This window comes from Myotis myotis, unplaced genomic scaffold, assembly GCF_014108235.1.
Source record: "Myotis myotis isolate mMyoMyo1 unplaced genomic scaffold, mMyoMyo1.p scaffold_m19_p_18, whole genome shotgun sequence".
In the NCBI taxonomy this organism is placed as follows: Eukaryota; Metazoa; Chordata; class Mammalia; order Chiroptera; family Vespertilionidae; genus Myotis; species Myotis myotis.
Window position 1 is genome coordinate 28408296 of NW_023416322.1, and position 26436 is coordinate 28434731.

General features: G+C 63.2%; 2 protein-coding genes across 2 annotated transcripts; one reads left to right on the forward strand and one right to left on the reverse strand.

The window, feature by feature from the left end:
* Nucleotides 1-15: 15 nt before the first annotated feature.
* DCST2 (DC-STAMP domain containing 2) lies at nt 16-11011 on the forward strand. Its single transcript, XM_036343908.1, has 15 exons — nt 16-283; nt 457-627; nt 874-975; nt 1222-1419; nt 1757-1822; nt 2224-2437; nt 2571-2728; nt 3428-3592; nt 4408-4575; nt 4708-4808; nt 5677-5807; nt 6142-6269; nt 6653-6746; nt 6850-6990; nt 10840-11011. Exons 1-15 carry the CDS (start codon nt 16-18, stop codon nt 11009-11011), a joined length of 2277 nt encoding a protein of 758 aa, XP_036199801.1.
* ZBTB7B (zinc finger and BTB domain containing 7B) lies at nt 10139-25728 on the reverse strand. Its single transcript, XM_036342689.1, is given in 4 exon segments — nt 10139-12363; nt 12728-13635; nt 13637-13885; nt 25685-25728. Coding segments are annotated over 3 exon segments (1617 nt in total). The 5' UTR covers nt 13880-13885; nt 25685-25728; the 3' UTR covers nt 10139-11897.
* Nucleotides 25729-26436: the final 708 nt, after the last annotated feature.

Consider the following 26436-nt stretch of genomic DNA (forward strand, 5'->3'; position numbering starts at 1 on the left):
TTGGGCTCAGCCGCCATGCCCACAGGCCTGCAGGACGCTGTGCGCCGCGCGGGGGCTGAGGAGCCCAGCCTGGCCCGGGCCGTGGTCCGCAGCCTGGGGGGCTTCAGCCTGGGCCTGTCCTTGGCCACGGTCTATGGACTACTGGAGCTGCTGGTGGAAGGGCAGAGCCCCTGGGGCTGCCTGGTGGGCACGCTGACCTTGGCCGGCTTCCTCGGCCTGGGCATGGCGTTCTCTCGGCAGGTCCGGGTCACTGTCCTCCTGCTGCTGCCCCAGGCCTTCTCCAGTGAGCGTGGCACCGGTGGGAGGGCAGGTCCTGGGACAGGGGCTGGGCCGGGGGACCTTGGGGGGGGGGTGTGGAGGGAAACACTCTGAAGGCTTCTGGGAGGGATTGGATGTGCTGCCACCTGCAAGACTGGGGTCCTGCTTCTGATGGAGCTGCCCCCCCTTCCCCCCCAGAGCAGAGCCGGGCACTGCTGCTGTTGGCTGTCTTTGGGTTGGTGCTGCAAGGGCCTTGTGCCAACACTCTGCGCAACTTCACCCAAGCCAGCGAGGCCGTGGCCTGCGGGGCGGAGCTGGCCCTGAACCAGACGGCTGCATTGCTGGAGCGAGCGAAGCAGCCCCTTGTCAGTAAGGCCTCCAGCCTCAGCCCTCTGCTGGCATTGCCCCACCTCCCTGCGCCAGGAGGCCCCTCATCCGTGCCCTCCGGCTGCTCCACTGCCAGGGCAGCTGCTCCCAGACCCAGGCATCCCGGCTCCCCACCTCCCGGGCAGCCCCTCTCCCCTCCCTTACTCCCTCCCCCTCCCCCAGGGACAGCGTGGGAAAAAGGAGTCCCCAGAGGAAGAGACCCCACAGTGCCCCTGCCCTGCCCCTCAGGTGCCCTGAACAAGATTAAGGCCATTGCCCAGAAGGCCAAAGAGGTGGCTGACCGGATCCGCAAGTTCTTTCGGTCCATCATGGATGGAGTGAAGCATATAGGTCAGCACGTTAGCACGTCTGTTTCTGGGAGGGGGGGGTGGTGTCACAGTTCACCCCGTCTCCTCCGCCTCACCCTTGTCCGGAACCCCGTGGGCCCTTCCTGGGTGCCGACGAGCCCCCAGGGACACACAGCCAGGCCCCTGAGCGCAGGCCTCCCCGCTCTGCGTGCTCTCCTGGGGTTCCCCAAACCCCTGGAAAGACTCTGCAGGCCTCCGGCCCCGGGTACCAGCCCACGGCTGTCCCCAGCCAGGGCCCTGCGCAATGTATGGTACTGGCTCCTGCATATCGGAGACGTGTGCAACTCAGAGCTGGGCAACCCTTACCTGAAGTGTGCGCGGGTCTTCGATGACGCCAAGGACAACTGCATGAAGGTCATCCCGCAGGCCTATCACCTGTGCTACGTGCTCATGCCCTTCAAGCTGGTGCTCTGTGGACTTGCCAGCCGTGAGAGAGCCAGGGGCTCAGGGGCGGGATGGGGGGAGGGGCGCGCCGAGAACTGGGGGCAGGGTCCGTTGGGAGGGCAGGCCCAGGGGACCGGTAGGGGGTGATGACTGTGGGGCCAATAAGGATGCTGGCCCAGCATGGGGTGGAGGGAAGATCGTGAGAAACCAGCGTGGGAGGGTGAGGTGATAGGGAGAAGCCAAAAGGTGTTGAGCCAAAGGTTTTGAGGCCAGTAGGACAAGCAAAAGGTCAAGAGGACCCTGTGAGAACAAGGTCCCCGGAGGCAGGCGAGGCCGGCCGCATCTCTCTGCCCTCCTGACACTCAGCCTCTGGCTCTCAGTGGTCCAGGTGTTCTGCATCATCCCCAAGTACCTGCAGCCCTTCCTGCGCACGACCATCGGCATCCGTGAGCGACCCCTCCGCGCCCTGCCCTCTGTGGCGCTCCTGGGAGCTCCCCCCCCCGCCCCGCCATCCTGGTGAGGCCATCGCCAGCCTGGGACTCGCCCAGCCCCTGGGTGCGAAGGCGAGAGCAGGAAGGGACCTCAGTGGGCTGCCCGGAGCAGTATCTGTGCTGTGCAGATGAGGAAATTGAGGCCCCGCAATGGGGAGGAGCCTCACCAAAGCCTGACTTCCTGTAGAACACGGCTTGTGGGGGCGTGGTCCCTTCCTCAGTCCACGTGGGTGCAGGCCCTGGGGGTCCCGGCTGGTCTGTCTGGCCACTGGGCTGTGCCAGGCCCCTCCCTCCGGTGAGGCTGTGTCTCCCCCTCACTGTCCTTGCTCACCTCTCCCCCGACCGGCGGGCCCCAGCTGTGCAGAAGTTGATTAACCGGGTGCGTCAAGAGTTTGAGTTCAACGTGACAGCCACCCACTACTTCTCCGTGGACCTCGATGCCTCCCGGAGCCTGTCCCAGGTGGCCCTGGACCTCTACGAGGCCGTCAGCATGAAGCTGTACCGCGCCCGCGAGGCCCTGGCCCTGATGGGCTACGCCACGCCTCTGCTGCTTGTGCTTCTCTACCTCCAGTGAGGGGCTGGGGTGGGGGCTGCTGGGGCTAGGTGGTCCCCTGGCATTCTGGGAGGCGGGGGTTCCCGTGTGGGGGTGGTGCCTGTGGGGTCAGATCCGGGGTGCTGAGGACCCTCGCGCCTGCTCCGCCAGGGCCCTGTTTTACCGGTACTGTTACCTGAACCTGGACAGCCATGACAACATCTACATCACCAGCCGGTTCCTGCGCATGGAGGCCGTGCGCTCCCGGGCGGGGCTGCCCACCGTGCTGCCCCTCAGTGCCCACGAGGCCAGACACTATATCCGGCCAGGTGAGCGCCTTGAGGACCAGGGGACGGGGGTCTGAGAAAGGCCAGGGCTTCCCCCAACCCCACGGCCCTGACCTTGAACCCCACGCACAGGCTGGGCTTGGGGCAGGGCCCGAGTGAGGACGGACAACCCAGAGCTTAAGGCAATTTCAGGCTCGGGCGGGGGGGACACCGCCCTGTCCTTGGGGAGCCCTCAGTGTGGAGGGAAAGGAGGGCTCCTCGTAGCGGGCAGACAGAGGAGGGCAGAAGATGCTTCTAGGAGCGCCTGGACATCAGGACAGAGAGGAAGAGGGGTGGAGGGCGGACATGGAGCAAGAAAAGTGAGGGGGGAGGCTTTGGGGGTGGGCAGGAAGTGTGAGTGTGGTAATACGGAGGAGATGCAACTTGGGGCCCTCTGTGATGCAGGGAGTTGAGTATGGGGGTCAGGGGTTCCCCAGGAAGGAGGGTTCCCGGAGACTGGAAATGGGCCATCAGGCCCAGGTACAGCATCCAGGCCTCCGCTCCAGCTCCGGAGCCCTGGCCTGGAAGAGGGCTTCCCCCTCTGCCCAGGGGTCCTCGCAGCGACCACACCTTCCAGATGAGCACACAGGCTCCAGCCCCCTCCAGGGCAGGAGGCCTCCCCAGGAGAGAGGTCCCTCCAGGTCTGGAGACCGTGGGGTGAGGGAGCTGGGGGCAGCCGCCGACCCGTCCTCCCCTCCCCAGGCTCCCTCTACCTGTCCCGGTGGGAGCAGCTTTTTTACCTCCTGGCGATCTCCCACCTTCTCCGGCAACTCCTCATCACACTGCTCCTCATCTTCCTGGACTACGCGGTCTTCTGGGTGCTGGACCTGGCCCGGCACCACCTGCAGGGGGAGATGGTGGCCCGCAGTGAGCGCCTGAACCTCCCCGTCCCCCCTCAGCACCCTCGGCCGGCTCCTGCATCCTCCCCACCATCCTGGGGGTTTGCCTGAGCCCCCCCAACCCCCCACCCCACCCCGTCATCACTGTTACTCACCAGCCTCTGACTTTGCTCCTCTTCCAACTCTACCCTCTGCCGGGTAAACCCTGTGTCCAGGTCAAGGTTACACCATGACCGAGTAGTTAAACTCGCACGTTCCCGAGTCACATGGCCTGGGTTCGAATCCCAGGTCCGCTCTTTACGAGGTGGGGACCTTGAGCAAGTTGCTTAACTTCCCAGAGCGTCAGCCTCACCTGCACAGCAGGCAGTAATGCAGCAGCCTGGCTGGGTCCCTCTAAGGAGGAAATGAGGCCATGAGCGTTGACTGCTGGCAGAGGGCTGACTGGGTGGGTGGAGAACCATGGCGCACAAGGAATCTAATGCTGTGACCAGAGGGCCAACAACGAAAGTAAAAACACCGACAGTCAATAACGCACTTAGTCCGCGCCCACGACATGGCCAGCGCTTAGCAGGCGCTTTAACTCAAATGCATCGGCAGCAGTGGGGGTGGGGGATGGACTCACCGACCGCTAAGGTCACCTCAGATCTGGTGGCCTGGGCGGGCAGACCAGGCACCAGTGCCAGCCAGCTCTGCCCCGGGGAGCCAGTGCCAGGTGCCAGGTGCATCAAAGGCCAGGTGCTGAGGGCGCTGGGCCGTCCCTAAGACCTGCCCCGCTCTGCCCTCCGGAAGGTGTGGGGAGCAGGCGGCTGCCCCAGCGCCCCTCACACAGGGTCTCTGTGCCAGGCCCCGTGCTGGTATCCATCACTGTGGAAGGCAGTGGCTATACCGGGAACATTTACCGCGACCTGGTGTCGGCCTTCGACGTCCTGCAGCAAGGCAACGTCACGGTCCTGTCACGGCGCTGCGCCCTGCACCCCTCGGAGCCCAACACCACCGGCTATATCGTCATCGGTAACAGCCGCACCCCTGAGCACGGGGTGTGACGTAGGCCCCACGCAGGGCATGAGGGGTGCAGACTGCGGAGGGGGTGTGGCTGGCACCTGCACCCAGCGGCAGTGGCTGCTGTGCCCACTGTGCCCCCAGGCATCATGTACGGCCTATGCTTCTTCGTCACCCTGTTTGGAAGCTATGTCAGCCGGCTGCGGCGGGTCATCTGTGCTTCTTACTACCCATCCCGGGAGCAGGTGAGGGGCCCCAGCCAGTCCCTGTCCCCCTCCCCAGGGGGCGAATCTGGCTGTCTGAATTTTGTGGAGCTTGGAGTCCTTCAGCAGCCCCAGCCCCAAAGCAAATTACCTAGACTGAAGGTCTCCCGACGCCTAGGGGCTGGGAGAAATAGGGCCTCTTGGGGCAAGGATTCCCGAGACAGTACTGTTTTGTGTTTTTTTTTAAAATATATTTTTTATTGATTTCAGAGAGGAAGGGAGAGGGAGAGAGAGATAGAAACATCAATGATGAGAGAGAATCGCTGACCGGCTGCCTTCTGCATGCCCCCTACTGGGGATCGAGCCCACAACTTGGTCATGTGCCCTTGACCGGAATTGAACCTGGGACCCTTCAGTCCACAGGCCGACGCTCTATCCACTGAGCCAAACCAGCCAGGGCCCAAGTATTGCTGAAACGGTGGGGGAAGGGGCGTGTTGGCCTGTTGAGGTGTGAGTGGAAACTCACCACTTGCTCATTCGTTTACGGCTCATTTACTGAGCATCTACTGGGTGCCAGTCCCTGTGCTGGCATCGGGGATGCCAGGGCGAATGGACACAGTCTGGGGCTCCCAGACTCCAGGCAGGCGAGACAGGCTGCTAACAAGACATTACAAGTAAACAAGGGTTCTTATTAAGGAGTGAATACAGTGCTATGGAAACCAGGGGAGGGATGGGCGACTGCCTGGGGGAGCCCAGAGGCTTCCAGAGGAAAGGGCGTTGGAGCCAAACCGAGAGGCACTCATGGGAGTTGGAGGGAAGGCAAAGGGAGGGAGAGGGGGTGGGTGCAGAGGGCGGGCCAGGCAGGTGAAACTGGGTAAAGGGGACCCCATCCCTGACCTGCCTCCGCCAGGAGAGGATCTCCTACCTCTACAACTTACTCCTGAGCCGCCGAACCTCCCTGCTGGCTGCCCTGCACCGGTCAGTGAGGCGGCGGGCAGCGGACCAGGGCCAGCTGAGCCTCCTGCAGGTGCTGGCCAGGCGGTGAGCCCACTGCCCTCCCTATAGGCGCGGGGCAGAGAGGGACAGAACAAAAGCCGGCAGTCCGAACGGACCCTGTCCCCCCTCAGTGTCCGGAGGGTTGGTTGAAGAGGATGCCCACCCCATGCCATTCTCGCACTGAGAGGGAGGATTAGGGATGCACGTCCTTAGAGGTGGGGAGTGAAGGGAGGAGGAGGACAGGAAGCAGGTTGCTGCTACAGCCAGCGGGATGGAGGGTAGATGGCAGGAAGGCCTGCCCTTGGTTCCGGGGGCGGTGCTGGGGGGCACGGCTAGGCTGGAGGGCGGGCTGCTGAGGGTCTGGGACCCCTCTCCTCAGGTGCCTCTGTCTGGCTCCATTGATGAAGCACGTTGGGCAGCAGCAGGCCTACTGCCTGGGCTGTGGGCAGCCCCAGGACGAGGGGGACACGGAGAACTTTGTGTCCTGCAGTACCCCAGCCTGCCGAGGTGAGCTCCTGGGCTCCTGGGCTCGGCGCCTCGCCTGGCGCTGCTGGGACTCGCTACATTTGCATACGACAATCAACTGTGCTCCTTCACTTAGGGACGCCTGTCCCTCACCTTTTATACCGCTCCCTCCATTACCATGCATGTTCTTCTCATTAACACAGAACCCGCAGGTAGCAGCTCACCTTCTCCATGTTTGCCTTAAATCCCCCATGTGGGAGCAGGATTTATATGCAAGAGGCACTACTGCAATTCCCTAGTGTGCGCCGCTGAACAAGGCCTCTCCCTCCCCTCCCCCCGCCCCCCAGTGGTGGGGCAGGGAGGAAGCCAGGAGCAGAGTGGGTGAGGGGTCAACTCACGTTTACCTCCCCTCCTGGCCCCCCCAGGTCTCTTCTGCCCCACCTGCTTCCGCCTCCTGGACAGCACCTGCTCCGTGTGCGCATCTCCCCTCTCCTACCAGGGAGAGCTGGACCTGGAGCTGTGAGTCCCCCGCGCGATGGGCGGCGGGAGCCTGTGGGGCAGTGGGAGCAGCCACCCCTCCCCCAGGACCTCTGTGGGCCACTGACAAGGGAGGCTCCTCCAGGGACTCCAGCGACGAGGAAGGCCCCCGGCTGTGGCTGGCTGCAGCTCGAAGAAAGAACCCCGCGCAGGAGGGGTTACTGCGGCAGCGGCTCCAAGAAGCGCTGGGCAGGACCCTCTCGTCGGGGTCCAGCTCTGAGCTCAGGTGAGCAGGAAGCAGGATTGGGGCCTGGGAGGCCTGAGCGTGTTTACAGATGGCTTCTCGGGTGCCTGGTCCTCTGTTGGAGCTGGAGACAGAGATGAAAAGAGGGGAGGGATGGAGGTTTGCGGAGTGCTTGCTCCGTGTCAGCACCCCGCCCCGGAGGAGCCCACTGAATGGGGGGATGGGGGATGGGGGGGAGTGAATCTAATAGGTAAGTGACAACGGTGTGGACAGCGGCCCATGCAAGGAGTGAAGCAGGCGCTGGGCAGTACAGGGAACAACCCGTCTGGAATCGGGGTGCATTAACGACGGCTTCTGAGAGAGATGAAGGAAGAGGTGGGACTGGGAGCACCTTGGTGGCTTGTTAGGCTGAAGAGCGGAGGAAAGCATTCCGGGGCGGGGGCCTGTGTGAGCCTGGAGACCCTGAGGCACTTGGGAGGGGAGAGCCTAAGGGAGGGCAGGAGCCTGTCTGGGTGGGAACCTCAGGGAATGCTGGGAGATGAGGTGGGAAGTCCAGGTGGGGAGAGACGGGAGAAGGCATGACTTGCCATCGGAAGATTGTTGGTCTGGAAGTGACATGTTCGTAATTTGTCTTTTGGGACAATAAGCTAAGAAGGCAGAGAGGAGGCTGTCTTAGTTCAGGAGAAGTCAGTGGCGGCCTCAGGACTGGGGTGCCAAACGAGACGGGGGTTTATGCCTGGGACTGGGCAGGTGCCAGGGCGAGAGGAGGGGCAGGCCCGGGGTAAGAGGAATGGGCTGTTTGAGACCTTTGTGTGTCTATAGAGAATCCAACTGGAGAGGCCCCGGAGACTGTGGGAAAAGGGCCGGCCTCAGGGCCACAGGGGCATTTTGGGGGGTGTTGACTCTAAGAAGGATAAGCTAGACCAGTGGTCGGCAAACTGCGGCTCGCGAGCCACATGCGGCTCTTTGGCCCCTTGAGTGTGGCTCTTCCACAAAATACCGACTTCTGCGCATGGGCCACGAAGTTTCAATCACACTGTATGTGCGTGCCCGCACGTGGTATTTTGTGGAAGAGCCACATTCAAGGGGCCAAAGAGCCGCATGTGGCTCGTGAGCCGCAGTTTGCCAACCACTGAGATAGACCATCCTGGCAGAGGCCATGGCAGGAGAGGAGAAGGGGACAGGGACAGAACCCCAAGGGGCTCAATCACAAACCAAGGAGGAGAAAGGCTCAAGAATATAAGAACCAAGCACATCAAATGCTGAGATGGTCACGTAGGATGAGGACTGGAGACCGGCCATGGAACTTGGTGATTGAAGGATCATTGGAGTGGCTGGTGGAAACATTTTTAATGGCCCCAGGAAGACCCAAACCGGATCATAGTGAGTTGAGGGGTGACTGGTATAGAAGACTCAGGCACAGGGTTCAAGGCCTCGCACCATTGTTGCAAGAAGTTTTTGAATTCTTTTTAAAAATATCACTGCTGTAGTTTAAAAAGGGAAGCTTGATGGTGAAGCGAGGGGAGTCGGCTTCACACGGTGAAAGAGTAGCTTGAAGGGGACCCACACTACAGTCTTCTTTCTCCAAGGATAGGGAGACCTGCATATTTAGGAGGTAAAAAGGAGCGTGAAGGGATAGAGCTGCCGGAGGTGGAATGGGGTGGCCTCGGATAGGCTGTGCCCTGGTGGCCTGGCTTTTCTCTGGGGAGTAGGAGGCAAGGGTGCCTGCTGAGAGCCAAGGAGTGGAATCGAGGTTTTAAGGTGGTGGAGGGTGAAATACCTGCCTACGGGAGTGTGCAAAGAAGCTGAGAGGGGAGGTTAAGGGACTTCCAGGCAGCATTCGAGGCCCAGATGACTGACCTGTGTGCTCTGGTTGTGGTTTTTTGTTTTTTAACTTATTGATTGATTTGAGAGAGAGTGCATGCAAGAGAGAGAGAGAGAGAGAGAGAGAGAGAGAGAGAGAGAGAGAGAGAGAGAGAAACATCAATCTGCTGTTCCACTTATTTACGCATTCACTGGTGGATTCTTGTGTTTGCCCTGAGCAGGGATCGACCCCGCAACCTTGATGCATCAGGATGACACTATCACACCGAGCTCCCGGGTCAGGGAGGTTTTGTGGGTTCCCCCCGGCACATGTGGTAGTCATGCACAGGATCCAAGGGCTTTTTCTGGGCGGGTCAGGGGAAGTACTAGATGGGGAGAGAATTCAGGCCTCTTCAGTGTCTGAGATGACTGGCCTGGGGGAAGAGGAGGGCCTGGGACCTCAGGGGGAAGTCCAGGGTCTAAGTCAGGATGCGTTAGAGCAGGGACAGTGGCCAGGAGGGACAGAGAGAATGAGCCGTAGCTAGGGAAGAAATCGGGGATCGTTCCAGCGAGTGGCCAACGTTAAGGGGGATGCCTGCGTGGGAGCAGAGGGGAAGGTCATTAGGACAAGGATTGAAAGGCCAGAGTTGGATGAGTCCTCCAATGAGGAGGCTGCTGGGCCACACGCCTGAGACAGGACCCTGGAAAGGTGTGGCAGAACACCTGGGAGGCCTGGGGAGACAGCCAAGGTCCAGTGGTGTGGCTGCCATGGCAACCAGGAACGCCATTGGCCAGCGGGATTTGAGAGGCCAGCAGCCTCCACTGGGGAGGAATGTCCAGCGGGCATGTTCTGTGTGAAGGGGGCTGGGAGCCGTGTGGAGAGGAGAGGTTGAAGGGGAAGAGAAGTTCAGGGAATATAAAAGCTGAGTCACCTGAGCAGGTATTATCACCAAGTCCTTCCTGGTTCTGGCCTCACTAGACATGTGACCTTGGGCAAGTCACTGCCCGCTGGTCTGTCATCAGCCTGAAGTCAGATGTCCACAGCCCTGGGCTGATGTGCCTGGGGGCCTGGTGCCTAACAAGAGGCCCATCTGAACAGATGGGACAGGGACAGGAATGAACCTGTGAGAATGTTGGTGACCGACGGGGCCCCTCCTTGCCTCACTAGTGACCTGGATGAGAAGGGACCTTGACGGAGGCCGCACAGGCCGCAGCCCCCCGCCTGCGGCCCCATCGCCAGCATTCCCCAGCCCTCAGCCCCAGCGACCCCCTCCGAGGTCCTGTCTCCACAGCAGCCACTCCCCAGCGTTGGAGCCCCCGGCTCTGCCTCTCCACCCCGTCACCTCCTGACCCTCCCACCTGCCCCCAAATAAAGGAACCAAAGGTGGACGATGTGAATCTTAAATTATTATTATTTCTTCCTGTCACTTTTACACCAGAGGTGGGGGGTACGGGGAGGGGAAGGGAACAAGAGAGGGGGGTTGCCTCCCCCCCTAAGGCACTGAGTGGAGAAGCAGCAAGGAAGGAGGGTGGAGGCCACACTGTCCTCACTCCCGAGGGATGGGCCCCAGGTCTCCCCAACCTTGGGCTCCCCTATCACCTGAAATGCTAAGATGAGGCCCAGAGCAACCCGACCTCCCCCTACCCCAATATATTACAACATTACTTTTTAAATAGATTCAGGGACTGGTCCCACTACCCTCCTCCCCGTGACCCTCCCCCCCACGACTGGGGGTACCTGGGCAGCTGTGCAAATGGGCATAGGGGTGCATGGGAGGGAGAGCACCCGGCCCCTGAACCTGCCCCTTTTAAGGAGGGGGAGGGGCCGCGAGGTGGGGGGTGGGGGTTATAGTGCAAGGCAGAGCCCAGGCCACAACGGGGGGTCCAGCACCCAGCGAGGAAGGGGAAGGGGGCGGAATTGGGTCGTTAAAAATCTGAAACTAGATCTGGACAAGACCAACAGAAGAGGCTATGTACAGAAGGGGGCGGGTTCGACCTCAGCAGAGCCCGGCTGGCAAGGTTCGGGGACATGGACTCCTTCCCCGCTCCCGGGGCCCAGCGAGAAGCTCTCTGCGGGCCTCCATGAAGGGGACCGGCTCCCCAGCCGCGGGTGGAGGTGACGGCGGCCAAGTGGCCGCTGGGGGCGCCCGCCCGCGAGGGGCGCGGCCGCCAGGTGGCGCCGGCGAGCCCGCTCTCCGCCCGGCTCCCCAGCCCCTCGCCGGCCCACACCCAGCGCCGCGCCAGCCCGGGGGCGGCGTGAGTCAGGGGCGGCAGCGGCCCGCACCTGGGCGGGGAGGAGGCGGGGAGGAGCAGAGGGTAGGACACAGCCCGGCCCGCCCTGCCCTCTGGCCCCGGGGAGGGAGCGGCGGGAACAAGACATTCCCTGCCCGGGGACGCGGGAGGGGAGGGGAGGACTGAGCAGAACTGCGGAGCAGCACCCCTGGCTGGGCGGGGCCCCTCCCGCTGCCCCCAGGGGCAGGCGAGCCAATCGGGCCACCCCGCCTCCTGCTTCTCCAGGACCCCATGACTCAGCGCTGGGAGCTGGGCGGAGGGGGACTGGGATGGCTCCTTCCTTACAGGCCCAGGCCCCCCCCCGCCCCCGGTCGGTCATTCAAGCTTCTACCTTGCTTTCCCCCACCTACCCTGCTTTTGCCGCCCCCCCTTGCACCGCCAGGAAAAGGGAACAGAAACCAGGAAGGAGGGGTCTAGGAAGGGAGGGGCTGTCCTTCACCCCCTGACACAGCCAAAGCCCCAAGGGGCATGGGGGCAGGGCAAGGCTTTGGTCCCAAGCCCCGGACCCCCTAGAAACCCGCATAGCCGAAGAGGGACCCCACAAATCAGAAATACATTATTGCTTCTACTCCCCAGGCACAGCTGGAGACAGGGACCCCACCTTTACAAGAGAGCTGTAAGTATATACATAAGATCATCTGGATCACTCCTTGGGAGACCACCCCAATCTGGGGAGCCTTCGCCCCAAAACCTTCTCAGCTTGGAACTGGAATCAGGGCTCTGGGGAGAAGGGGATGATTTCTGACGCCAGGGCGGTTCGGTGCTCTGACCCCAGCTCTGTCTGTCCTGCAGGCTCCCACTGCTTGGCATGGGTGGCCCCGTGTGTGCTGCTCCAGCCGGCCGCCCCTCCCTCTTTAAGAGGACTCCATGGCACCTTCGGCCTGCGGAGTGGTGGGTGTCCCCTCCTCCTCCTCGTCATCAGGGGGCCCTGGAGTGGAGACAGGGGGCCCGGTGGGGGCCGACTGCTCCCAGAATCGAGACAGAGAGAGGCGGAAGGTGTCCAAGTGGCCGTTGGAGAGGTCGAGGCCCGCAGGGGACGGCGTGGCGGCCGAGGGCGGTGGGTAGTGGGGCGGTGCATCGTCCTTGCGGCGCCGCCGGGTGCGCACCTCCAGGCAGTTCTGGCCCTTGAGGTGGCGCTGCAGGTGGTCCTCCTTGGCGAAAGCCTTGTGGCACAGGTGGCACTCGTAGGGCCGGTCCCCTGTGTGCAGGTGCATGTGGTTCTTGAGGTCGTAGCTGTGCAGGAAGCGGGCTGGGCAGTGCGGGCACGAGTAGGGGCGCTCCCCAGTGTGCTTCCGCATGTGGATCTTCAACTTGTCATTCCTGGCACAGGCAGGAGCGAGGAGAAAGGGGGGATGTTCAGGGTGGGGTCCTGGCCAGATTCCCAGACCCTGTCCCACTCCCAGCCCTCACCATTTGCTCCCCCATTATTGCCCCAGCATCCCCTTGCTGACTTCGTCTCAGCTTGGCTGGGCCCAGCCACCTCCTCTTTCATGCCCCACACCCATCCCTCTTGACTGGTCTTCCTATTCCGGCCTCTCTCCTCATTCTGGTCACCCCCACCCCGACCCCCACCTCCACCCCGACCCTCCAGGATCACCCACTTCCCCACTTCAGGGGTCAGGACTCCTTTCTCCCGCCCCCATGGCATGGCCCCCTGCTGCACCCTCGCCCCACAGATGCTCACCGGGTGAAACGGACGCCGCAGACTTCACAGGCAAAGGGCTTCTCGCCCGTGTGGGTCCTCATGTGGCGTGGCAGTTTGCCTGCCCCGTGGATGATCTTGTGGCAGACGGGGCACTCCTGGGGCATCTGGGAGCGGCGCTTGCGCACGCCCAGTTTGTCTTGGCCATCCAGGCCTGGTGCCAGGGCATCCTGGTGCAGGGAGCTGAGGTAGGCCATCAGGTCGGGATCGATGGCATCCTCGTCCGAGCCCAGCTCCTCTGGGGAGAGCGGGGGCCCCCCGACCTGTGCCAGCCTGTAGGTCGGGGGGTACACCAGCTCCTCCTCCTCTTCCTCTCCTTCGAAGGGCTCATAGTTCAGGGGCCCCTCCGGGGGTGAGGCAGTCCCTGTGGGAGGACTGTAACTGTCCCCCAGCCCACTGCCCCCACTGCTGCCCACTCTGCCAGCCACCTCCTCCTCCTCATAGGTCAACGGATGGGTGGGTACTGCGGGCACCTCAGGTACTAGGTGGTTCGCCCGGGTCCCCTTGGTCTGCAGGAAAGCTTTGCGGGGCTTGCGGCTACGGCGGGCGACAGGCCGAGGGGGCGGTGGTGGCGGCGCCTGTGGAGGGCTGTCTCCACCATTGGGAACTCCCGAGGCCGAGGCCGTGGCCGTGGCAAAGGCCTCCAGGTACTGGCGGGCTCGCTCGCAGTCGTCCTGGTCCGGGCTCGGAGCTTCTAGCCCGCTGCCCTGCAGGATCTCCATGCAGGCGGCGATGACACAGGGGATCTCCAGCAGCTGGGCGGCCTGCAGCACGGCCGGCATGTTGGCGCTGCTGGTGGTCAGTGTGGCGGTATAGGCAAACTCGAGCAGGGCTCCCAGAGCCTCGGGCCCCACGAAGTCCAGCTCGCACACACCTGCCCCTGCTCCCCCCCACGGCTGTCCCGCCGCCACCCCCAGCCCCCATGACGGCGCCACCGCCCTCGGTGAAGAGCTTCTTGAAGTAGTGGCTGCAGGCAGCCAGCACGGCGCGGTGGGTGCGGTACTCAAGGCCCTGCGTCCGGATGGTGAGGTCGCACAGGTGGCCCAGCTGGCGCTGCTCGTTGAGGCAGCTCAGGAGCTCACTGCTGTGGTCGGGGAACGGGATCCCAATGAGGTCGTCCTCGGGGCTCCCCATCTTCTCCTGCAGGGTCAAGGAGAGGGCAGGTTAAGAGCGCTCAGCCCTGCCGGGGGACCCCGGGAAGGAGACCCAACACCAGCCAAGGCTTATTGGCAGGTACTATGTGCCAGATACCCTCCCACCATCCCTGGAGGGACAATGGTCCATTTCACAGACAAGGAAACTGAGGCACAGGCAGGGGAAGTGACTTCCCAGGTGAAGCAGGACAAGGGTTCAAGCAGAGGCGGAGGGCCCGGAGTCTGTTGCTCACGGTTCAGCCTCTGCGGGAGCAGCGGCCTGACTTTCGGGCCCCTGCCTGGGACCCCTCCGCGTCGCCTGCCCCACTCCCCAGCCCCGGGTGCGAGAGAGGGGGCCTGGGGCCTGATTCGGGCTTCATGAAGAAGTGGCTGAAGGACGCTGCGTGGCTGTGGCGCCGGCCTCAGTCATCTGAAAAGTGTGATGGAGCCTTTCAGCAGCCTGGAGAGGTTCACATTGGACCAAGGTCTGCTGGAGGCCCGTCAGTTGTTTTAACTGGTTATCTCCCTGAAGCAGGAGTGGGGAACCTTTTTTGGATATTTGTAACATCATTTGGATGTTTGTAACATCATTCTCAGGGCCACACAAAATGATCAACTTAAAAAGTAGCCTGCTATCTTTGGTCAAACATTTAATTAACTCACCCCTCGTGCCTTGGCAGGGTCAGACCCACCGATTTTGCAGGCCTTATGCGGCCCTAAAGCATCTGGTGCACAGTGAAGCACTAGGCACACGGGACAGGCCTCTTCCCAACACCCTCCTCCTCCTCCCCTCCCCCTCCACTAAAAATGCATCTCCCCTTCTATGTCCCCTCTTCTAAAGGCCAAAAGGAAAACAGCTCCCAGCATCCCGTGCCCCCCCCCCCACACACACACACACATCCTTCCCTCCCCCATGGGGCCAAGGAGCAGCAGTGCTTTGCTGGGGTGTCGCTGGCTCCTGCGCTTCCTGCCCCGCAGATAAGCATCGTCCCCGCCCCTCCCCCACTGCCAATAGGCCAAGTTCCAGTCCCACCTCTCTCCACCTCTGCTACCACCACCACCACCACCACCACCTCTCCCTCTCCATCTGGCCGGTCAGCAGAGCCTCCCCCCATCTAGAGGGCCATCTCCCAACCTCTAGGCTTTCCCCCACCAGGCACGGCCACAGAAGACAGAGTCAGCTGCCAGCAATCCCAAGGCTGGGGCAGGTAGGGGAACGGGTGGTGGAGGGAGTCTGGCCTGGAAGTGTGGAGATCTGCTTCAGGTCTTGGCTCCGCTACTGGCTGCGGAATGAGCTTGGGCAAGTCATTTCTCCCCGCGCCGCGTTAATCTCCTTAGCTCTACCGGGAGGGGATGGGAGGGGGAGCCCTGAGGGCTCAGACCTTCAGCCCTGACGTTGGGTGGATCTGGAGCCACTGAAGACAGAGTTGGGGCCTGGAAAGAGCTGGGCTCTGGAGTCAGCCAGGCTTGAGTTTGAATCCTCACTGCGCACTGATTAGCTCTGTGACCTTCAACAAGTGATTTCATCTCTGAATCTCCTTCCTCTCTATAATGTGACTCCTAGGATGGTGCCGACCAAGTGTGGCGCAGTGCCTGACACAGCAGGGGCTCAATAAAGGCTCTGGCCTTGGGAGGGAGCAGCCAGGCCTCGCCTGAGGGCAGATTCCACTGCGCAGACGGCCTCGCTGGGAAAGCTCCTTGGAGACAGGTCTGGCTCCCTCCCTCAGTCACCCCCAGGGAGTCAAGTTACTACCAGCGACATGACCTTGGACAAGTCACTTCCCTTCCCGGGGAGGCCTGCTTCCTGGGCTGCATGAAGGACTTGCCTAGATGATCTTTTTCCTATGTCACTCCCAATAGCTGCTCAGCCCGGGCCAGGGATGGGGAAAGGTGTTTGGGGGGGAGGAGTTGGTGGAGTCAAGGGCCACACGTTTCCTCTTTAAGACATAAGAACTGCATTGTCTGTGCCTGCCTCCCTGCCTGGCACCTCCATGGCGATGCCAAAACTGCGCCGAAGCTTTGAGTGGGTAGCACCCACGTGCCTATCTTGGCGCCTAAGCCACACCTAAGTGGCCTTAGAACAGTCCACCCATTCCCACCCTAAATCCCCAAACCGCGTGGGAGCTCTCCCAGTTCCCTTGGGCTCTCCTGCCTGAACATGACAAACAGTACAAGTGACGAATGGCTCCCGGACTCAGGAACAAACAAAACCCAGTGGGCAGAAGCAGCCGCGGCCACTTAAGCAGTAGTGGCCACCCTCCTGGGCCCAAGCAGATCCTGTCCTTCCAGAGGGGGATGGGTGTGGCTGTCCTCCTTGTCCATTGGCCGGGAGCTGGACACCCACAGGCACGTGGCTCATCCCATCCCTCTCCCTCCCTCCCTCCCACCCCACCCCACCCATTCCTGCTGCTAAGGAAGCCCGCCTCCTTTCTCCCACCCCAAGGCCAGTCGCCGTGGCAGCTCGGTGTGGCGGGGGCATTGACTGGCTGACCCTGCTGTCTGGTCAGAAGCTCAGGCTGGTACACTGTACAGTTCGCACCAGGCGTGGGCAAGGGTGGGTATTTAACCCCTTAGGTCCAACTCCAATGCCTATGCCACCAGGTAGCAATGAAGGAGGGAAGAGGCAGAGGACACAAGACACACGTGGGAAGGGCAGGTATTCATATGGTTCTCGAGCTTCTGGGAAACTCCCCCAGTCCTTACCCAGGGCTCTGGCATCCATGCCAACTTAGGTGCCACCTGGAACTATGCTGGTGCCAACCAGGCCAAGGGGGCACTCCTAGCCCCATCATCTGGGAGGGGTAGATGGGGTGGAGGCCTCCCCCTTCTTTCTGCCAGGGTGGGGCACTGGTGCCAGGATGCCCACCCCACCTTGGGCACCCTTCCCACCTCTGCATCCCAGAGGGCCCAGCCCCCTGACGCCCCAAGAGGGCGGCCCATCCCCACCCAGCCTGGCATGCCCCCTCTTGCTAAGACCTTGTGGGCATGGGCGTGTGGTGGTTGGGGGGGCAGCTGTGCCAGGGAACCAGGCGAGGTCTGTTTGGTCTGTTTGCCTGGTAGGGGGAAGAACTGGGGGCCCCGCCCCATCACTCCCCCCTTTCCTGCCACCCCCCGAGGCTCCCCTCACTGTCAGGCCTGCTAGACCGGCCAAGCCAGTGGGCAGCTCTCTTGAAACTGGGCCCTGAGTCAAGCCTGCCCCATCATTGGTGGGGGGAAGACTTTGGGGCAAGAAAGGTAGGAACCCCTATCGCCTACCCCTCAGTGCCCAGGGGCAGCTGCCAGGGCGCGTCCACTACCAAGAACCACGAGGTAGAGAGAGGGCAGTGGAAAGGAAAGGGCTTGGGAAGGAAAGGAGGCCAGAGCTCTTTCCAGGGCCGACCTCGGGCAGTGGCCAGTGCAGGGATGGGGGCACCAGGGCCAGGACTGCTGGCTCGCACAGCTGAAGAGCTGGGATACGAGGCCCTGAACAGGGCAGCTGAGTAAAGCTGGCCCCCCTTCCCCGCACCCTGGGGATTAGGGGAGTGAGGCTTAGTGTGGGGGGCAGCAGGCGGAACCAGGATTAGCAGTGGAGAAAATAGATATGGGCCCGAGACACAGGCACACAGAGCCCCCCCTCCGCGGGCTCCCAGGCCCCCACCTCCCTGCTCTGCCAGGGAGCCCAAGGAGCCTGGTCAGCCTCTCCAGGTGCAGCGGCCGGGGGCGAGGGCGGAGGAGGACCAGGCTGTGACGCCCTCCTGTCGGGGTGATGGGGAGACCTACGGCTCTTCCCGGGGCCTTGGCACCTTGGCCGCGCCCCCCCCCCACTTCTTTCTCCTTGCAATCCCTCAACTCCCACCCCAACTCCAGCCTCGGGTTCTCTTCCTGTTTTTTTTCTTTTTTTTTTCTTTTTTGGAACTAAGTTTGCACGAAGCCAAGGGCTTTGGCCTGTGGCTGGACCAGAGGGTTGGGGAAATAGGACAGCCAGTCCAAAGTCCTCAGGGACCCAGGAATCCTAGTTTCCCCAGCGTCTCCCACCCCCTCCCAGGGCCTCTGGGGCCCAGGGCTGAAGCCATCTGGACCGCCTAGTTGGGAAGGCAGGGTGAGGGACGGAGGTGAGCCCCCGACGGGTTCGAAGGGCTTCGCCCAGGGATGCCCAAGGCATGTCTGGAGCCCTTCTTTCGCCACCCCAGCCCCTCCAAAGCGAGTGCAAGACTTCCCCATCCCCCATACGCTGCTTCCCCCTCCTAACCTCACCACCCCCAGCACTCACACTTCCTGGGGGCCTAGGCGGGGAAGGGAGACCGCAAGCCACGCCACGAAGGGGAAGGAGGCAAGGGGAGCCGGCTTCCCGGTGCTGTTGGGGCTAAGCTTCTCCTCCCTCAAAATCCCCAATTCCTGGGGCTTCAACTCCTGTCTCGACGGAGACCTCAGTGTTCCCTCCCATTTTCTTTTCCGTGACACCAGCCCTCGCCCACCGCCTCTCCGCCCGCATCAGGGTACTACGAGGAAGATAAAAGATGGTGGAGGGAGGGATGGGGGTACCTCCCTCTTCCCCAGCCTTCCCCACTTTATCTTGGGGGACCCCTGCCCATCAGCCACTCTCCACTCGGCCCCTTTTCTTGGCTTCCTGTTCTGTCCCCTTCGTGCCTTCTCCGACCCTTGTCCTCTCTCCGCGACGCATTCTCCCGTCGTCCCCCCGGCTCCGGCCTCCACTGCCTCCGCTGAGTCTGGAGGCCTCGCCCTTCCCCTCCCAGTTCTCTCTCCCAGGTCTCTCCCACTTTCTCTATTTCGCCCTATCCAAGGATCCCTCCCCTTCTCCCCAGGCAGCCTCAGCAGAGAGAGGGACAGAGGAACCCAATCAAGGCCTGGTCTTGCCCCGGGATGGCCGCGTTAGGGCACCCATGCCTCCCTTCTGGATGAAGCACAGAACCAAAATCGGGGGCCAGTTGGGGAGCATGGGTGGGGGTTACAGTGAAAGCGGATGTGGGGGGCGGGTAGGACAACCTAGGCTTCTCTGCCCGTCAGAGTTTCCAGCCCTGAAGCTGCTGGACTTTCCCCAGAGGGTGCCCACCCTGAGCCAGGCAACCGCCCTTGGACAGACCGTGGCCATCAGGGTTCCCAGCAGGGTCCGCCTGAGAGTGCCAGCTCCTCTTAGGGCCTGAGGAGATGGCACAAGGTGCCAGGGTCTGCCCTGTGCCCACCCCCTCCCCCCAGCCTAGTGTCTCTGGCTGGGTAACTGAGCCGACTGGTAATCGCACACCCGCCAAGCCGACAGCAGAAACCTGAGCCCCCCAGCCCCAGAGGACACCCCAGCTCGATCCCCGGAGCCCGGCTCCCTGCCAGCCTGTCCAACCTCCCGTCCTGGCACCGCACAGCAATCCCGGGCTCCCGCAGGCCCCTGCTTTTGCTCGGCGGTGCTGCTGGGTCCCCAACACACGGAAGCTCCCCCCCACCCCCCCAACGCCAGCTCCTCAGAACCTCAGCTCCCTAACCCCCAGAGAAGTTCGGACACCCTCTTCCAAACCTGTTTTTCAGTCCCTCTCTGACCCTTGTCCAATTCTAGGCCTCCGAGCCTCCCCTAGGGCCTGGTCTCCCAAGCCAGCGCGGGCCTACTCACCTGAACGCTGAGGGGCCTTGCCGGCAACTCCTCTTGGCCCCTGGGGGGGAGCAGGTTGGGAGGGGTGGGGGAGGGCCAGGCTGGGGGGTAGGTAGGGTGGCTGTTCCCCGCTCCAGCTCCCTCCTTCAAAAGGGCCGCCCACGACCTGGTCCAGCCCCTCCCCCCTACAGCCTTAACTCTCTGGGCGCTCTCCCCCCCTCCCCCCAGCTTGGAGGGAGGGGTTACCAGAGGGCTGGCAGCGTGGGAGAGGGCCTAGAGTCTCTGCCTGTGGTGCCCCAAGCCCCAGCTGTACCCACCCCCGCCTGCCCTTAGTCCTAAAAGGGGAAAGAGGTGAGCAGGAGGAAAGGTAGGAGCTAGGACAGTCCAGGAGGACAGAGGTGAAGAGGAGCAATGGGAGAGGCGGCTGGAGGTGGGACCAGGAGAAGGAAGAAGGGAGGGGAGGGGACAGGAGGTGGCTGTGGCTAGAAGAGGGAGGAGGGGAACCTTGGACAGTCAGTGCCAGGGTGACAGGTGCCCAGGTCCCAGCCCCTAGGGGCATGTGGTGGGATAGGGGACCACAAGGAGGTCCTCCAGACCCCAGTAGGGCCCTCAGCCCCCTTGGGAGGTGGCCGAATTCTCTCCACCCTATACTGGGCTGGGGCCCTTAGGGGCTGGGCAAGGCGGCACCCCGCCCTCCCCATGCCTCACCCCAAACCCACTCACATACCACAGTTCCTTGCTCGGGCGCCAGCCCCTGCCAACCAGGCCAGGGGGTAGCACTTGTGCCAGCCCCCAATGGCCAGGGGGACCACGGGGAGAGAACTGGCCGGTGGGGGGTGGACAGATGGGGGGAGCTGTGGGCACCGAAAGAGGAAGGAGCTGCGAGGGGGCATCTGCTGGGAAGGGCGCCTAGCCCCACCCCTTGCGCAAGCAAGCTGCTGCCACCCTGGCCGGTTGGGTGGGACCCGCCTGGGCCTGAGGGGCAACTCAGGAGGGCTCTGAGCCCAGACATGGGTGGGCCACAAGGTCCCACTTAAACAACACCAGTGGTCTCTTATTCCTGGAATGAGGGGCACCCTAGTGTCCCCCACACGCTAGGCCATCCCAAGTCCTGTGGATGCCCCCCAAAATATCCCTTCCCCTTTCCCCCCAACAGCTGCTGGCTCAATGCCGCTGGCCTGCTGCCCCTCACCAGCTCCCGTCCCGGTTGGCACCTACCCACCAGGATGCTGGCAGTCGTGCCCTCTCTCCCTCCTACCCCCCTGCTCCCAGCGCCCCATGCCAACTGTGGGCCTGAGGTGGGGGAGGGTCACCCCTGTGCCTTGGTGCCAGCCAGGCGGGCTCAGGCCCCTAGGTCCTAAAGATAAAACCCAAGACCCTGTTCTCAAACAACCTCGAGGCAGCACATGGGTTAGGCCTGCAGAGAGCCCAGGAGGAGAGCCTGGTGAACGGTTATTGAAGGCTCTGCGCCCCAAGGTGGGGGCCTGCCACCAGGCGCCAGCCTCCCGGCACTCCCCCTGCCCAGGCGTTTGCTTGGGCACCAAAGTCCCTGCAATTCCTGAGAGCCTTAATGCCAGAAACCTAAGAGGGCGTGGGGTGGGGCTGCTGTCTGCCCTTTGATCCCCATAAAGGAGGGCGCCAGCCTAGAGGGCAGGGGATAGGGAGGGAGTCCATGGGGCCCCTCCATTTCACCCCTGCCAGGGGCAGCAGGGCAGGGTGTGGGCATCTCTTGGGTGGAGTCCTAAGGTGACAATGGTTAGCATGTCTCAGCAGGGGAGATGGATGTCAGTCATGGGAACATGGTGTCACAGGGGAATAGGATGACGAGAACCAGGTAGGGGGAATGCAGAGGGTGCCCGTGTCCCAATTCATCCCAATCCTGGCATGTATTTCCACCCAGAAACATTTCCAGATTGAACCCAATTGAGAGATCAAGGACTACAACTCCCAGTATGCACTACAGTTGTTTTGCATACACCTTGGGAGTTGTAGTTCCCTTGAGAAGCCCTGAGCTCTTTCTTCTCTTCCCCAGAGTCCTGCTGATGGGGTGGGGAGGGCAGAGCAGAAGACCTGGTCACTAATCTCCACGGGGACTGTGTTTAGGAGAGATAAAAGGCTGGGAGGTCCATGATGGGGGGAGAGAACCCCTGCTCCCAGGCAAAGGGGGAGGAAAGGAGGAAGGAAGGAAGAGAGGATGTCTGTTGAAAGGGGCATATGGGTGGGGAGGAGTGGGGGGGCAATGGAAACAGGAAGGAAACCAAAGCCAGAGACATGAGGTCGAAAGCAAGGCTTGGTGGAGCCCCACTCCGAGGCCTGGCAGGGACAGGGACGGCATTTCCCCATGCCAATCTGGTGGCCTGGGGAGGCAGAAGGGGAATTGGTAATGTCAAGTGACAGCAAACTGGTGTGTTTGCAAGGGGGTCCCTGGCTACGTTTGCCTGTCACCAGCGCTCTCTCGTTTGGGGCACCCCAATCCCTGGACCTGGCACAGGTATTTGGTGGCTGGGAAGCTCTGAAGGCTGATTGGGTTCTGGAATACTAACAGGCCGAGAAAGGGGCCAGGGGACATGAGGGACAGGCCTGAGGGGAGTTCGGTGGAGTGGGGACAGGCCCAGGTGTGAAGTCAAGGCATTGTGCTGGCAAATGAGGATGCTGTTTATCCTCCAGGGCCTACCCCTCAGGGCCGAGGCCATGCAGCTGGGAGGCTTCGTGGAGGAGAGGGCTGAGATGCCAAGGCCACCGGCCTCCCACCCCCCTCGAGAGCGAAGAGGGCAGCCCTCTCTGGTCTGTCTGCCTGTGGTCTTTGCCAAGGGGAGTTCCCCCCGGTGCCAGGAAGCCTGTGAGCATTAAAGGTGCCTTTCCTCAGTGGAGTGGAGGTTAGAAGTGGCAGAGGCTCTGCTTTGGGACCACTTTGCTTGGCTCCTCAAGGCTCTGGGACAAACGCTTCCAGGCCCCAGCCAAGACTCGCCAAGACCTGGGTCTGGCTGGGTGGGGTGGGGGTGGGGGGTCTTTCGTGCCCTTCCGAAGCCCTTGATGGTGGACTACAGTAGTCCTCACCCCTGCCCCCAGTCCCCCAGGCCCGCCTTGGCGCCTGGCCGCCCGTGTGCTGGCAGGACTGGGGTGGGGGGGCGGCGAGGCAACTTCAAACTGTCCGGGCAAAACGTCAAGTTTACTCACGAGTTTACTCAGCAGAAGGCGGGGGAAGAGGCCAGGGCAGGCACACCCCATGCCAGGGTCCTATCTGTCCCCACCTTCCTCCCTCACCCTCCTCTTCAGCCCTAGGCCAAAACAGGCATGGGCTCCAAGGCCTGGTGCTACCTCTCAGAAGGTCAGGGAACCAAGCACACTAGAGGCAGGAAGCCCTGAAGCAGGCCTGGAGGCTTCTATCAGAGGGCAGTGCCCGGCCGGGAGTCCACTCACTACCCATCCTGGGGCTTCGGCGCTGGGTTAGAATTGGGTCTCTTAGACACCAGGAGGACGCAGTACCAGGCCAGGCCTCCTCTATCTGAGCAGTCCCCTAGGCAGTGACTTCTGACCCCAGATGCCCAGTCCCTGGCTGTGCCTCAGGCAGCATAATGCCATCTGGGCAGCCATAGAAGCAGGGGCTGCTGCTCTCAGCCTCGGCTGGGAATGGGGGACTAGCACCCTATATGACCTACTTCCCCTTCCTCTCCACCTGCTTTCATTCTCTGCTTCTCTGCCCCCAGCCATCACTGTCCCCTCAGAGGCACCCGGTCCCCCATGCCCGTGCTCGCCGGGCCCCCCTCCCCCACCCTTCCCCAGGGTGCCAAGTGCAAGCACACAAAGGGCCCGATGGTGCATTGTTAGCCCAGCCCCCGCTGCCCGCCGCGCCCTCCTGGGGCAGGCACTAGGCCAAGGAGGAGTTGAAGGCCCTGGGTGCCAGGGGGCACCACAGGGAAGGGGGACGAGGTCAGCACCTGTCTCCTGGACACTGGGGTGCACATCAGCCGGAGCCCAGCCGTGATGAGAGCGCCTCCTCAGAGCAGGCCTCTCTCCTTGACACCTGAGCCCAGTGGGCACTGCCTTCTTTCTTCCCCAGAGCCCCTTTCCAGTGGCATTAACCCCTTCCTGACCCCTGTGCTCAGGCTGGGGGAGGTGTGGTACCCAAAGGAGGGGATAGTGTCTGGGGGTGTCAGCCGGCTGCATGGTGCCCACAGCAACCATGTAACAGAGGCACGCTGGGGGAGCTGGGTCCCGGGGGCCAAGGCCAGGAGGCACTGACAGCGATTTCTTCTTGTTTCATCAGCTGCCCCGGAGGGAGCCCCCTGCCCTTCGCAGTCACCCCGAAGGAGGAACACGAACTACCACCCAAACTCGGTCACAAGCATGTCCCTCTCCAGACCAGCACAACACTCCCCGTGCCCACTCTCCACTCCCAACCTGATGCCCACTCCATGCCAGCTCTCCCAGCAGTGCCAGGCAGGTACAGGGGTGACCAAACCAGTTGGTGTGTGTGTGGAGGGGGGTGGGAGCAGGAGGCAACCCCATAATCCTCCAGGCCTCACCCCCCCCCCCCCACACACATACATCCCCAGGGAACAGAGAGTTCCTATCCTGGTTTAACCCCTCGATGCCCAGTCTGGCTCCCCCTGCCTCCGATGAACTGTCTCCCTCCTCCAGAAATAAGTTGGGGGAAGGGGAAATAGCTGCGCTGACTCATTCCCATTCTCAGCTGCAGCTAAGGGTCTCTCGGGCATCAGGGCGGGGGTCAATTCAAGAATGCCCTCCACCTGGCCCGGAAGCCAGGACAGCCTGCTGGTCTCCCCCTCTCCCCAGCACCCACTTCCGGTGTCCCAAACTAGGTCAGCAGCGCTCGTTTCCTGTGGGTCAGCTCGCACCAGCTCCTCTGCCCCTCCCCTGCTCGGGACCCAGGCTCCCCCCTCCCAGGGCGCCCCGAGGTCTCACCACGTCTCAGCCGCCCTTTGATACGTGGGGGTTGTGCGGGGCGGGGGGCAGGGACCCGCCCTCTCTCCAAACACCGGCTGGGCCGGGGCGCCTGGGCAGGCACGTGTCCGGGCACAACCCGCTGCCCACGCCGCCCCCCCGCCGCGGCCCCCCCTGCTCTGGCCGGGACACGTCGCTCGCTGACTTGGGGTGGGGTGGGAGGAGGGAAGGCTGGGAATGGGAAGCGGCGCCCCCCGCCCCTGGCAGCCCGCTCCCGGCGGCGCGCGCTGTGGGCTCCGCCACGCCGTGGCGACCCCCACTCCAGGCAGGGCAGGTGCGCCGGGCGGCGGGGTGCGGGCGACAGAACCCCTCCTCGGCACCCGCCCTCGCTCCGGGTCGAGGGGCCGAGCGGGCTTTGAAAGGTGGCGGCGGGACTGCAGGGGCGGGGGGAGTGGGACGAGGGCCGGCGGAGAGAGGGGTCGATGGAGGCCGTCGCTGCGCCCCCCTCCCGAGGCCGAGCGCGGCTCTGGAAGCGCAAGAAACCGAATAGTCCGGCTGGTAACTTTCCCCGGGCCGGGCCGCCGCTCTCCGGCGCTGCCCCCACCCCGCATGCAACTGGCCCGGGGCCAACCCACAGCGCCAGGGGGCGCGGGGGGCGGGGAGGTGTTGTCCTAGTTAGAGTCCGTCAGCCTTTCCATTCCCTCCGCTCCGCCGGGCCGGGGGTCTCCCCCTCGAGTCGCCAAGGGGACGGGGGGCGCGCTCGGCGCCGCCTCGCCCTCTCGGCATCCCGGGGCCGCCAGGCTGTCTGATCCCCGAAGTGCAGAGAAAGTTTCTGGGGTCCCTCCGCCGCGGGCGGGGAGCGGCCGGAGCGCCTTCTCTACCTTTCCTCCCAGTGAAAACCCATTCCAAAGAGCCGAGGTCCCGGGAAGGCGCTGGGAAGGGGAGTGGTGGGGACCTAGCCGGCATGCGTGTGCGTGGGGGGGTCCCACTCACAGGACGGACGAAGGACACTGCAGTCGTTTGGAATCCGGGGGACCCCGGGCCGGGAGACAAAAGTGGGGTTCACTCACCTCTCCGCCGTGGGGACCGCTGGCTGGAGCTGCCGAGGCACAGCGCGTGGGGAGAAGCGCGTCCCCCGCCAGGCCCGGGGGCTCGGGGCCCTGCTCCGGTCCTGGTCAGAAGGCCGCGGTCAGTCGCGCGCCGCGCTCTGCTGGGGGGCTCCTCCTCCGCAGCCCTCGGCCTCCTCCTGCCGCCCGCCCCCCCCTCGGTCGCGAGAACCGTACATTCACCTGGCTCCCACCCGCCCCCCCTCAGGGCCCGCCTCACCTGTCCTGCTGTCTCACCTGTCCTCCAGCTTGCTTTCCCCCCATCCCTCCCCTCCCTCCCCCCGCCCCCTGCCACCCCCCAAACTCCCCCCCCAACCCTTAGCAACACCCTCTGTCACTTCCTGGTTTTTCACCCGCCCCCCAGGCCCCCCTCCCTCCACCCAATAAGGACATAAACTTCAACCCCTTGGTCCAGCCAGTCCCTGCAGGGCGCAGATGGGTCCCTCCCTCCCCGCTCCCTTCCACCCCGCTCTTCCTTTGCTCCCCGAGCCTTTCCCACCCGCCTCTTTTCCCACCCGCTTTCCTCTCTATCTCTTTCCCCCTTCACCTGCCACGGTCCCTTTCCCTCTCCCTCTCTCCCTCTCCCTGTCTCCCCTCTAGCCCCTATCTCCCGCAGTCCACCTTAACGCGAGCTCCGCCCCGGGCCCCCATCCAGCCCTCCGCAGCGGCCCCGCCCCGCCCGGGCCCTCCACCGCCCCGTCGGCCCATTGGCCCGAACACCCGCCCATCCCCACTGGGTCCCGCCCTGCGTTCGGCCAGGAACGGGGCGGAGCCGAGGGGCTGGCCTGAAAGCTGGAGGAGGAGGGGCAGGGGCGGGGGGCGGGGGTGTCCGCAGCGGCCGGAGAAACGAGCACCCCCTTCCAGGGCTCCCATTCCTCCAAGAGGGGTTTTCTGTAGGGTCGGCACCTCGGAAGGGAAGGGTACAAGAGCTTACAGAGAGGCCAGGTGGGGGCGAGGCGGGGACTCAGGGGA

What these genes read in the sequence shown, in the direction of transcription:
- DCST2 (XM_036343908.1), top strand. Translation starts at nt 16, where the DNA reads ATGCCCACAGGCCTGCAGGACGCTGTGCGCCGCGCGGGGGCTGAGGAG. An exon ending in GGAGAGCTGGACCTGGAGCT is followed by an intron (nt 6,747 to 6,849) that starts GTGAGTCCCCCG and finishes AGGCTCCTCCAG; the next exon opens with GGACTCCAGCGACGAGGAAG. An exon ending in GGGTCCAGCTCTGAGCTCAG is followed by an intron (nt 6,991 to 10,839) that starts GTGAGCAGGAAG and finishes GCCTCCATGAAG; the next exon opens with GGGACCGGCTCCCCAGCCGC.